The sequence below is a fragment of the Erithacus rubecula genome, assembly GCF_903797595.1.
Source record: "Erithacus rubecula genome assembly, chromosome: 15".
Lineage (NCBI taxonomy): Eukaryota > Metazoa > Chordata > Aves > Passeriformes > Muscicapidae > Erithacus > Erithacus rubecula.
Window position 1 is genome coordinate 2,251,469 of NC_136667.1, and position 12,791 is coordinate 2,264,259.

A 12,791-nucleotide genomic window follows, 5' to 3' on the forward strand; every position below is an offset into this window, starting at 1 on the left:
TACTAAAGTAATGATTTAAGCAAGTACTTTTCACACCCACCTGCCCTTGCCTTGTGAAAGCTGACCCAAAATCAGAACAGCCTCAGAAGGGACCCAGAGCAGTTTCCTTCAGGATCCCAGAGCTGCTGTTTTGTTCAGCCCTGGCACCAGAGCCTGTGCAAGGGCTCAGATGTGTCATGACACCCCAGCACAGCATCTCAGAGGATAAAACAGCACAGGACACAAATTACAAGGGAGATAAAATCACCTTTTTGAAAAAACTCCCCAACAGCCAGGGTTAGACACAGCATGTTTTTGCTCTTTATTTTCCTGTTTCTTCCTGGAAGATGTAGTGAGTGAAGCCTTTGAGTGATGGCTGCAGCTCATCACCTACCACCCCTTGGTTTATTCCAACCCTGGCTGGTGCAGGACATGCATTCCCTGGGCACTGACAAGAGGACACGGGGCTGTCACAGGTAAATTTGGTCTCCATCTCCTTTTCCATCACCCAGCAAATGCCCCCAGCCCCTGGGAGGAGGCAGAGCCACCAAATAACCCAGGCAGATCAATAAGGAGGAAACAGGCAATGGGAGCCCTGGCTCTCCACACTGCTAACACACCCCACCTGTCCACCCACTTTTCTATATAAATTTAAACCATTTAAAAACAAATGAAGAAGCTTTTCTGTGCACTGCCCCCTACAGAATGAAATTAATCAGTTACCCAACTTCCACTTGGAGTTAACATTATTGCTCATTATTTAACTAAAAAAGAAAAAAAGATTTTTTTATTGCTCCAGAACCTCAGCCCATTCTGAACTCTGCAGCTCATCAGGGGCATGGACTATGATGACCCAGATCTCAAGGTCAGGAATATAAAGAACTGAGTGAAGCAGTGATTTCACACTGTGTAACAGTCTCTGAGAATACTGGCCCCTGACATATCATGCCATGGAGAAAACCAACTAACTTTCCTTTTTGATTTAAAGAGTCTAAGTTTACTCAAAGGTGTTTTGTTATCCCCCAAAGTTTTAGAGCAGTATAACCAGCCTTTACCACTTGTCAACATTTAATAGCCTACACCCCAATGATTGATTTTCTTCAATTGCCTTTTTTCCTCCTCTCCAACCCATGTATTTAGCTTTTAGGTGCAGCAGGTTGACAAGGCATCTATCATGGCTAAACAGACTAATTCAGAAGCATTTCTTTTTCTTCAGCCTTTTTTCCTTTGGTCTTCTGCTGCATTCTTTTTGTTTTTTGTGTTCCCATGTTCCAGGTTTGTCCTGATCTGTCCTTACCACCCTGACTGCACCCTTCCCTTCCAAGGCACTTTGCTTGATTTGGAGAAGGAAGATCACTGAGTAAACACCTGTACAAGTGTTTTGGTAGTTATTAAAACATCTTTAAGATATACCTGGCTGTCTCCATTTAAAAATATCACCTCTCAACACTATACAAAAGTAGTACAGGAATTTTCCTGTCCAAAAAGTTGGTAAGTATAACAGCTACTTATTTAATTCAGATATCTGAGTGCAAGTGATATGCACTGTGTTAAATGTACAGTGTCAAACACATTCTGAGAATGAGATACCACTGGAAAAAAAATGGAAGAAACATCTGTTAAGGTCTTTCAGTGAAAATTTATCCCTGAAGGCCTGAAGTGTGATTCCAAGAGGGATAAATTAATTCAGCAAAATACACAGCATGGGTTACCTGCAGTCCTTTCAACTAATAGAGATGTCTCAGGGCCTCACAAACCTAAGGATGAACTTGAAAATAAAAAGTAATAATTTTGGGGTTTAATCAGAGCTTCATCTCTCCCAAATTGTGGAGACATGGAAAGAGTCAGAGGCTGCATAGGAACAGCACAAAGAGGCAGGAGGAGGGAAATCCTCCAGCAGCAATCTTTATTCCTCAGGAAAGCTGCACTAGACAATGTTTTTAAGATGTTTCTTAATAGCTAAGCCCCACCTCCTCTCTAGAAGGACAATTAAGAATTGTCTTTCATCTCAGTGCTGTTTGGTGAGGGTAGGAGTGATACACAAATTACTGGAGAAGCTGCTAAGTTTAATCATGCCTGTTTGCAAAAACTAAAATTTGCTAGAGTAAAGCACCACTAAAGGATTCGTAGCCAACTCAATAAATATCACTTGCAAGTAAAGCAGTATTTGAGGAATATGTGAGGAAAAACTTTTTTACATAAAGGAAAAGACTCCTTCAATTACTGCCCATCTTGCAGCTCCCTTGGGAATTTCCCAGCTCCTTCTGTCAGCTCTCTCTAGGTTGTTCCAGCACGTGCCTTTATTCTTTATAAATATTATTTTATCTTCTAACTGAAGGCCAAAAATCCTCTTTTTTCCCCCTCAGTCAGGATGAGTGCTCCAAAACTTGACAGAGAAGTTGCCTGCACAGAGTGCTGGGCATTATTCCACAATGGCCAGCAAGAGAGATCTATTCCTTGGAAGGGGAGAACAGCATTTTTCCGTTAAGTGAACTCTTGTATAATACAGCAGCACATCTCTGCCTCTTAGAGTCTCCACAACTCTTGCTATCCATGTTTCCAACTGAGTTGTTTACTTTCTCTCAAATCCTCAGCTTGGCAGAGCTTGTGAGCAGCCTGCCACGCTGCTGAGCACAGTGCCACAAATATGAAAGGGAGAAGCAATTCTGAAGGAAGCACATCTGAAAGGAGGAAGATAAAATAGTGATGGCACGATTATTTTTATTTTATCAAGTTGCTGTAAAGCTGCCAAGCCCAGAAACTGAGTGCTTTAGCTGTGTTCTGAAAAGAGAAAGGCAGCAAAACTTCCCTCTCACACTGCTTCTCCTCACAAAAAAAAAAAAAACCAAAAAACCAAAAAAACTCAGATGTTTCCAAGTCACAACACTTGTAAATCCTGAAATAGAAAGAATGAAACGGATCATAAAGCATCCTCACTCAAATAGACAGAGATCTGTGTTAGGCACATGTATGAAAGCAGCTAAAGGAAAAAAATATCAGAATTCAAAAGAGCCAAGAGCCTTGTTCTCACTAAGACCTGACTGCCCCATGCATCACCTCCAGGCAGGCTGCTCAAAAAAACCCCAAAACAGCACAGACAAAGCAAGAATCCTCTGTGGATGGCAAAGATTTCATGGATCTTGGACTTGATGAGCACAGAGATCTTCTCCAACCTAACTGATTCTGTGAAATGATCCTTAAAATCCAAAAGTAAAACTTGGGAAGGAGAAAATTTTAACTTGTGCATGACAGAGGATCACTGTAAAAATCAGGTTTACTTATAAGGAAATAACTGTAGGAATTCAGAGAGTAAAATATAAATATGAAATATTACCAGATAAACAACCCAGTACTAAAAATGCCACCACAGTGCAAATACTTTGGTAATAGGTAATTAATTAATCTGGTAATAGCACTTCAGATTAGGATATTGAGTTCATATCAGCTCCTCAAACTAATCTTGTCCATGGCAATGACTGACTCTGGCACCCTGGCAGAAGTTTCCACAAATGGTGGCAACCTGAGTATTTATGTGAATTCTTGCTGAAGAGTGAAGAGGAATTTAGAATAAAATCCTGAGGGAGAGCAGCAGCACACAGAGAGGGCATGACAAATAAAACAAAGTGCAATTTCTGCCTGGGTTTTTACAGTTTACACCATCTGTACTGCAGATATATAGTGAAATTCAGGGCTTTACAAAGCACTGTGCAAATTTATGGATTTCAAAACAAAGCAGTAGAATATGCATCTTTTCAGGGATGATGAATTCTACTGCAAACACCAACCACTGTCAGACTGTTTGCAACATTAATTCTTTCCTGAGTCTGGGAAACTTCTGGTATCTGTTAGAGTTAGAGAAGCAGCACAATGCACCACAATTAATTGTGGTATTTGGGAAAACATAAAGGCATTTCAAAAAGCCAAAATGTAAAGTTTTGCTGATGATTTTTCAAAATATAGATGCTGATCTGCAGCACCAACACTTACTGGCTGGAGCATCCTTTTCTAATGACATTTTCCCTAATTTAGCTTAATAAGCAACTCAGAACCAGTTTGTTTTCATAACAGCATGGAAGAATTCTCTAGGAGACTTCCAAGGGAAGAAGTTCATCCTTAGAAAGAATGAAAAACTCTGAAAAACTCCCTTCCCTCTTCAAGGCAGAGTTAGCTGCCAACCAAAACCATTCTATTTTCTAAGAAAAGACAAATACTGTATTATAAAAATCTAATTTAAATGTATTATGAGTTGGCACAGAATCTGCTGTGCATCTGTGTCCTTCAGCTCCAAGCAGGCAGAACAGAGGCTGAAAACATCATTTCAGTGGCAATTGAGCCCAGACCACCAACTTTTTGGGACTCCCTGAGGAAGATCTCACTTGTTGAGCTAATTGTGAGAGGGGACACCATGGCCCTACCCATCCTTGGATAATCAGGGAAGCCTTGTGGCCAGGCTGGACTCTGACATTCCCAGCTCAGCATCTCAATCTGCACCCAAAAGCTGCCAGAAGAGGAAAAGCCCCCACAGCACCATTCATTTTTCACCACTCCTCTGTTTTGAAATCTCTTTGAGGTGAAGAAAACCAATAAAATGTCAGCAAGAAGCTCTGTGCAGCTTTGCTGCCCAGTGAGCTGGTGAGGCACAGCCTGAGGAGAGAGAAATGTCCATTTTAAAGGGCAGAGCTGCCCTGGCCTGAAAGGACTCGACCAGGGCACCCTGAGTGGCACAGCAGCACTGCAGCCTCTGGCAGGTCCCTGTGTCCTTGCAGGAGCTCAAACCCACTGCAAATCTGACTCTGATAATCTCCCCTCGTTGTTTATTGGATTCTTTCTCAAAGGCAGATGGAGAGAGCAGTGGTGTTAATCTCATTTGGGATTGAATGAGTCCAGAATACCCATTACCTTATAGGCACTGGGGCACCAAGTTGGAGCATATCTGCTTTATATGCAACAATTTTCAGCCAAAAAATTAATCAGACCATAAAATATCCTTCAAGAAAAACAACTGATTTCGCAGATGAGGAGCTGCCAGAGAGGGTGAGCAACCTGGCAGCCCAGAGCCACCATCTCCACCACAGACACAAAACAATCATATAAATTAATGGGCTGCTGAAATCCCACATTTCAGTTAAACTAAATTCAGGAAAAAAAAATTATTTTCAATTCTTAAGATGTGTGAGAGAGAGTTTGGGTGTGCATTGGGAGCCTTAATGGCATTTGTGAATAATTTGTCCCCCAACACTGAGTTTCAGCATCCATCCTTTGTGACTAGCAGTAAAATATTCAGTGTTAGAGAATCACAACTGGAGTGAAGCCCTGCAGGTGAAAGCTCACAATGCACTGAGTGCCTCCTGCTGTTATTGCCTGGGACAAGACTTTACAGCTCCAGAACAAAAAGTTGTGTCACTAATTCACCAAGATGTTCTTAACAACACTGGAAAAGTTTACACCTAAAAAAAAAAACCCAAAAAAACAACCAAACAAAAACACCACCAGCAGGAAAAGATGGTCACAAGTTTCCTAAAAACAGTGTGGGAAAGAAAACCTCAGGAGATCAACTAAGAGTTGACAACCCAAAACTTCCAAAATCTTCCCCTCAAACTCTCTCCATACAAAGATCCTCGTGGAAGCCAATATTATGTTTAAGATTTAAAGCACAGCACCAGAGAGATTTTATGATGTTCATGTTTTCCAAGGGCTTTTCAAGCTGCTTTTCTCACTCCCAGCTGCATAAATCCCTGTGCTGGTGGAGCAGTGAAGGGGATGGATCTGCTCCTGCCTCCCTTTGCAGCTCAGTTGAGGGACACCACAGCCAATTTATGTTCCCCATTTGGAGATTTATGTTGAGCACAGCTCACAGCAAGTTTCAGTCCAATGGCATTTAATGATTTTGATACTCAGGGTTTTCCCCTAAATAAGGAGGATGTCTCTGCTCCTTCCCAAAAGGGGGTGGTGGCAGAGAAATGCAGTGGGGAGGAGAGGATTCTGAGAATTCCCACAGAGAACTGGGCACCTCACAGATCTCACCTGCCTTCCCTGAAAGCAGATTTGCTCAGACACTGACAGGGCTTGGTGCATCTCCCAAGACAAAGGGGCAGCTGTCTACCTGCCCTTGTTAAACACTGACTGCACATTTCACTGCTCAGCTCCTCCAGCCCAGCATCAGGAGAAGGAGCATTGCCCAGGCTGTCCTGAGCAGGGACTCCTCCTGCAGCCCCAGCATGCTGCAGGTTTGGGGGTTACCTGTCTGCACCCTGGGCTGGGGGTTCAGGGGATGCTCCACAGCTCAGCTCCTGCTCCCCCCACCAATTCTCCCTCTTTGCAGTCTGTAATAGCAACCCTGACATGCCAGAAGCAAGAGGAAAGAGAAGATTTACCAGCCTGAGCCAAAGGAATTAGGCAGACAACATCACTGCCACAGTGGACAAAAAAAAGGAAAAAATATTCTACAAGGAGAATGAGTTAGAAACAATTTAAATATTTCAAGGAGGACCTGGAGCCTTGGCTAGAGCTGATTTTGCATGTTGCAGTTGTGGTGTTTGGGATGTGTGACAGGGATGGGCACAGCAGTGCCTGGTGCAGCCCCCAGAGCTCCCCCAAAACTGTCAGGCTGCTCTTCATTAACTCATGAGAGAAATCTGCACTGGCTCAGATTGAGAGGCTTTATCATGGAATCACAATTTGGTCTTGAAAACAGACAGATAAATGAAATGGGAATTATTTTCTGCTTTTGTAAGTCTCCCCTGCTGAAATCAATAGTGAATTCAGTGCTCACAGCTCTGTGAGCCTGCTTCTTTTTGTCCTTATTTTCTCTGAGTGACTTTTCAGCTACATCAGCCACTGACCTCCCCTGCCATGCAAAACTGGATCTTGAAAAAATATTTTATGTATGTGTAAAGTCTGTCTGAAATCCTACTAGATTAATACAAATATTCTTCCTTTTGGTCAGGTAATCTCAGCAACTCTGAGGAGTAAGTCTTGATTTAATTAGAATTAAGATTTTTATTTGCAAACATCCTGCAATTACCTTTTTATTTTACAGCTGAATACTCCCAGTGGCCTACTAGAGGCTGATATACTGGTTTATATGTGGTGAGTTGGTGGTGTTCTATTCCACATTAACTGGAACCAGGGGAAACTATCAATGGACAAGAAATTGTTAATTCTCATTTCCACTGAGTCACCTTCCAGAGCTGCACCCTGATTTCTGGACACATTATTTGTTCAGGAGCTCAGGAGTAATTAGTGTGGGGTTTTTTCTGTTAAGTTTCTTAATAAAATGTTATTTCATCCCTGCAGATGCTCAGATCACACCAAAACAACTGTCTGCTTCCAGTTCCAGTTTGAGAGGTCTCCATTTGAAGAGATAAAGTATCAGGGTTTAAGACTGGAGTGCTCAAAACCACTTCAGATATTTTTATAGGCAGTTCTAATTGCACTTTGGATCCCCACACCTTCTACTCTGATCTGGTCTTTCCTTACTTTTGGGGTTTTTTTTAATTTTACCAAGTCTTTTGTGTTAGCACTCAGGATTACAATTGAAGTTCCATAAAATAAGAAATATATTCAAGGAATATTTGAATTTACTAAGGCACCAAATAAAATGAGAATATTTTAAGCACACAGATGCTAAATACTGAATATAACCTGGGTGTGAATAGACTGTACAAATCTGTTTAGTGGCTAGTTTCTATTGAAGACACCAAACTAGGAATAAATCTTTGTTTTCATTCTGACTTTGACTGGTTTTGAGTCCTAAAGGCTCAAGCTGTGACCTAAGAAAACAGAGCACACCAGGACTCCATGAACAATAATTCAATAACCATGAACTGTGGGAACCAAATTTGCACAGCATTCTTATTAATTGCTTATCTTCAAATATTTAACCACAGTTGCTAATATTTATTTTTAATTTAAACACTCTTTTTATAATTTAAAAAAAACAACCTATTTTAATTTTGAATGTTTTTAAAGCCAAGATCAAACCACAAGCCATATTGCAATATATCTCACTTGTCAATAAAATGAGTGCCTAAATAAGTACCTTCAAGCATATTTATCAGAAGTGGAGCAGCAAATGTGGTTGGATTATGTTTATTTTTGGCAGCTTTTTGCCTGTGAGCAGGAGGTGAGGGGAACAAGGTGAATTGCCAGCTCCTCTAATAAGACATCTCTGTCAGAGGGTGGTGGAGACTTTTCTGGCCAGGAATGCTCAGGGGAAAGTTTGGCTGCAGATTAGAGCTCAAAACCAAGGAAAAGAACAAAAAATGCTGCACGTGGCTGTGCCTGCATCACTGGGCATTTGGAGGCAACATGAATTACATGACTTGATTTACTTTACAAAAAACTGATTAGTAAAACCCCCTGTGGATTTCTTAACTATACTGTGGAGGGATATAAGATTAGTGTAGCAATTCCCATCATCAAACGTATTTACCGCTAAAATATTGGATTAGTGATGTTGTTATCCACTGTTCCAAGATTATAAAGTGATTCTTTAAAATTGAGCAAAAAAACCCCAAACCCTACACTCTATCATTTGTAATTAGATTTGAGTCTGAGTGGTTTTGTCTTCTTAGAAAAAGTAATTTTGCTAAAAAAAATAAAATAAAAATGGACTTTGCTCTGCACACAAATAAAGAGAAAACTATAGATTTAGAAGAATCCTCTTCTGCTTTTGAGGCACAAGTGTTTGGATTTGGCCTGGATCCTGTTGTGCTGTGGAATGTTCCACCTTTACACCAGGGGTAATAAAGCCTTATTGGTGTGAAATGCAGTTTATTTTAACAAACATGAGTGTGCAAATCATCATCCTCAGACACCCAACCCTCCCAGAGAGCTCTGAGCAGAGTTTTTGAACTTTGTCTCAGTTTCCACTGACAGCATGAACTGTGAAGGAGGAAGAGCATGAGGAGCCTGGATAAATTAACATGTTCATTAAAGTAATTATGCTCCATTTGGGCCAGGAAGATTAATGCAGCTGTATCCTGGCTTTTTAGCCATTATCTTCAGTGACTAAAAGCACTTGGAGTTCTTACAATTAATAAACAAATAAAAAGCCACAGCATTAACATCACCTTCTCACATTTTATCCCACTGAACACCTCTAGGAACCACTTGTGTGAAGTATTTCAGAGTATAATTGTGTATTTCAGACATATAATAGTGATGTAGGAGTCACCACAAAAAAAAAAAAAAAAAATTAAATCTGAAATATTCTGCAACAGAAGAGTGGGAGTTGTGTTGTACCTGGCAAACCTCAGTATTTGAACTGCAGTTCAAACTTAAGCACTGTTCCTTTGCAGTAAGAAAATGGTAAATCCCTGTTGTCTCATTTTAGATTTATCTTGCCAGCAATGACAGAATCCTGGAGGTGATTCCACATCTCCCTGGGCACCCTGGCTCCAGTGTTTTCAGTGAAGTTTTTCCTGCCACCTCATCTAAACCTTGGCAAACCTTTAGGCCATTTCCTCTCATCCTGTAAGTTGCTACCTGGGAGAAGAAATCAATCTCACCTTGCCAAAATCTCGAAGAAAAATTTGTTTCCGATTCAGAATCATGGTGACCAATATTATTTTGTGTCGCTGCCACACAAAATTCAGCATTAGCAACCTCAAAAATTTAAACAACCACAGATTACTTTGATTTTAAATTGTCCTGTTTATAATGGACTGTAAATTTAGGGGCTATAAATACATAATCTTAACTGCAGTAACTCTGAACAGCCTTGACAGGGTTTATCAGCTAAATGTTTAATCAGGCAAAGCAGCAAAAAACACAACCACAGAAATGCATGGTATTTAGCATTTAAATAAAGCTTGTAAACCAATGACAAGTCTATTTGGGCAACTACTCCCACACATGTTCCTTATCTGCAAAGGTCTTGTCCCAAATTTATCAGAATGAGTCTCTCATACTTTATTTTCCAGGCAGAACCATCAGTTTCCATTCACTGAGTTCACAGAAAGAGATGCAGAAAACTACAAGTTAAAAGGCATGGCCATGAAAAAAAGAATTCCTGCAATGTCAATGTCATCCTGCTCTGTGAGCTTAATAAACCACAGCCAAAAAACCCTAAAAAACACAGCTGTAAAACCAAGAACAAGAACCCCACCACACAGAAGAAGAAATGAGCCTGACAAATCACTACAGCTCTTTTTTTTTTTTTTTTTTTTTTAATCTAATTTCAAAGCTGTTTCAAAATTCCAAGGTCCAAAGAGGGCAATGGGAGCCCTCTCTGCACTGAGCAGCCCAAGCACACTAAATTAATTATTTTTTAAGTGAGTCTCTCCCTTGTGTGCAGTGGAAGGGGATTCAAACTTTTGTGCAAGTGACACCTTTTTGTACAGAGGAATTGGCTTTACTCGTGGTTCATTCCAGCAGCTTTTAAATACATTTCTCCTCCTTTTAGAGTTGGGAACCATTTGCTTTATGAGCACCATTTGGATCATTTGCCTGTTGCTCATAAAATAGACAAAGCTTTTATCCATGCCATGAATTTTTACTCACTTTATACAAAATATCTAAGGAGGGATTTGCATTGGCCAGAATCACATCCATGAAAGAATTAACAACTAATTTAATTTTCTGCCACAATAATGGTTCCAGTAGTTTTTGATTTTGTTGATTACATTTCTTCTCTCCAAGAAATAAAAAAGCATATTAGTGTTAGTTTCTTTGTATGCATTTGTTTCAGAAAACAGACTATTTTTTTAGTAAAAGAGAAATAAGAATGACAAAATATTTTATGAATTTTAATCTTTGTGGTTATTAAGTAAAGCTGTTGCAAATACAGTTTTCAGAAGCAGTGAAGCAACATGGGGATGGTCCAGCAACAACAAGGATTCCCATCAGCACTGGGACAGAATATTCAGAATATTCCTTCCATAGGATTGCTGGCAAAAATCACACAAGCCAACAAGGAAAAGTGGCTGCAAAATTCTTCTGTCACCCACTAAATGCCAACCACAGGATGAAACTGCTTCAACAACTCCTCAATTAACTCTAATGCCAAAATGCTTCCAAAGACCCCAAACCCAGCCCCAGCTCCAGGTGAGGGAATGGAAACAGGAGCCCATCAAGGCTCCACCAGCTGCACTGGAGCTGCTGGAACAGCCCCTTCCCTCCAGTTTGCTCCTGCACAGCAAGGGTTAACTGCTGCTGGATGAGAGCAGGGGCAGGACTGCAGAAAACCATCACTGACCACACTCAGATCATGGGGCAGGACTGCAGAAAATCATCACTGACCACACTCAGATCATGGGGCAGGACTGCAGAAAACCATCACTGACCACACTCAGATCATGGGGCAGGACTGCAGAAAACCATCACTGACCACACTCAGATCATGGGGCAGGACTGCAGATCATCACTGACCACACTCAGATCATGGGCAGGACTGCAGAAAACCATCACTGACCACACTCAGATCATGGGCAGGACTGCAGAAAACCATCACTGACCACACTCAGATCATGGGGCAGGACTGCAGAAAACCATCACTGACCACACTCAGATCATGGGCAGGACTGCAGAAAACCATCACTGACCACACTCAGATCATGGGCAGGACTGCAGAAAACCATCACTGACCACACTCAGATCATGGGCAGGACTGCAGAAAACCATCACTGACCACACTCAGATCATGGGCAGGACTGCAGAAAACCATCACTGACCACACTCAGATCATGGGGCAGGACTGCAGAAAACCATCACTGACCACACTCAGATCATGGGGCAGGACTGCAGAAAACCATCACTGACCACACTCAGATCATGGGGCAGGACTGCAGAAAACCATCACTGACCACACTCAGATCATGGGGCAGGACTGCAGAAAACCATCACTGACCACACTCAGATCATGGGGCAGGGCTGCAGAAAACCATCACTGACCACACTCAGATCATGGGGCAGGACTGCAGATCATCACTGACCACACTCAGATCATGGGCAGGACTGCAGAAAACCATCACTGACCACACTCAGATCTTGGGGCACTGGGGAGGTTTGGCCATGCAGGGCTGGGGACAGCACTCACTGCACCTGGGAGCTTTTGCTTTGGGAAAGAGGGAAAACCCTGCACCAGGATTGCAGATTTACTGACAAATATCTCCTCTCTGCATGCACAAACACCACATTGCAGGGAAGAGTTGAGTAGCTGAGTTTCTGTATTTTAATCATCTGTACAGATTGTCCTGTGGAAACCTGCACAGGCAGCATTGCCAGCAAAAGGAAATGCACCCAGGCTTGAACACAGGTGTGAGGGATTTTTCATTCCTAAATTCTTATACCATATTTGCCACAAGTTTTGGGAGTAAAGAGCCCCTGGAACAACTCAAACTTCTAGGATTTCATATTTCACTGATTCTTTCATTCCCACACATCACCTCTGAAGCCAAATATTCCATGTGCACTGAGATACAGGGAATAAACAGCAAAAAATGCTCTGAAATCCTGCACATAAAACATTTATAATAAACAACTTGCTCAAGTAACTACAAACTATTCAAAGCCATTCTGTGTTAAGAAAGATTGCATATTAATATCCATATTTATTTATTGCTTTTTGCATGATTAATTATTGCTTCATTCTTGATCAAGTCCTCATGAAGTAAAAGGTTGATCTCTCAAAATAAACATCCACCACTTCATTTCTGCACCAGATGCTCACAGTTGATTACACACCAATAAAACTACCAAAGTAGTTCTGTTTTGTCAAGATCTGCAAAAAATTTTGAAGCACAAGCTGAAGGCAAGATAATGCTGGCATTACTTGCTCAGAAAAAAAACTCAGACTTCAACTCTGGGCA

The 12,791-nt window shown here is 41.3% G+C and overlaps 1 protein-coding gene across 6 annotated transcripts in view; it reads right to left on the minus strand.

Moving 5' to 3' along the window:
• Nucleotides 1–12,791, minus strand: part of PCDH11X (protocadherin 11 X-linked) — a 394,642-nt gene that overhangs the window by 201,482 nt on the left and 180,369 nt on the right. Inside the window, exon 6 of one of the 6 annotated variants that reach the window (XM_079319077.1) lies at nt 2,006–2,660. The exons of 4 other annotated variants lie outside the window; for them this stretch is intronic. In XM_079319077.1, coding sequence (XP_079175203.1) covers nt 2,562–2,660 — 99 coding nt within the window. In that variant the 3' untranslated portion in view covers nt 2,006–2,561. Of the gene's footprint in view, nt 1–2,005; nt 2,661–12,281; nt 12,395–12,791 lie in introns of those variants that run through there. One more of the 6 variants, XM_079319078.1, reaches the window with a different exon arrangement.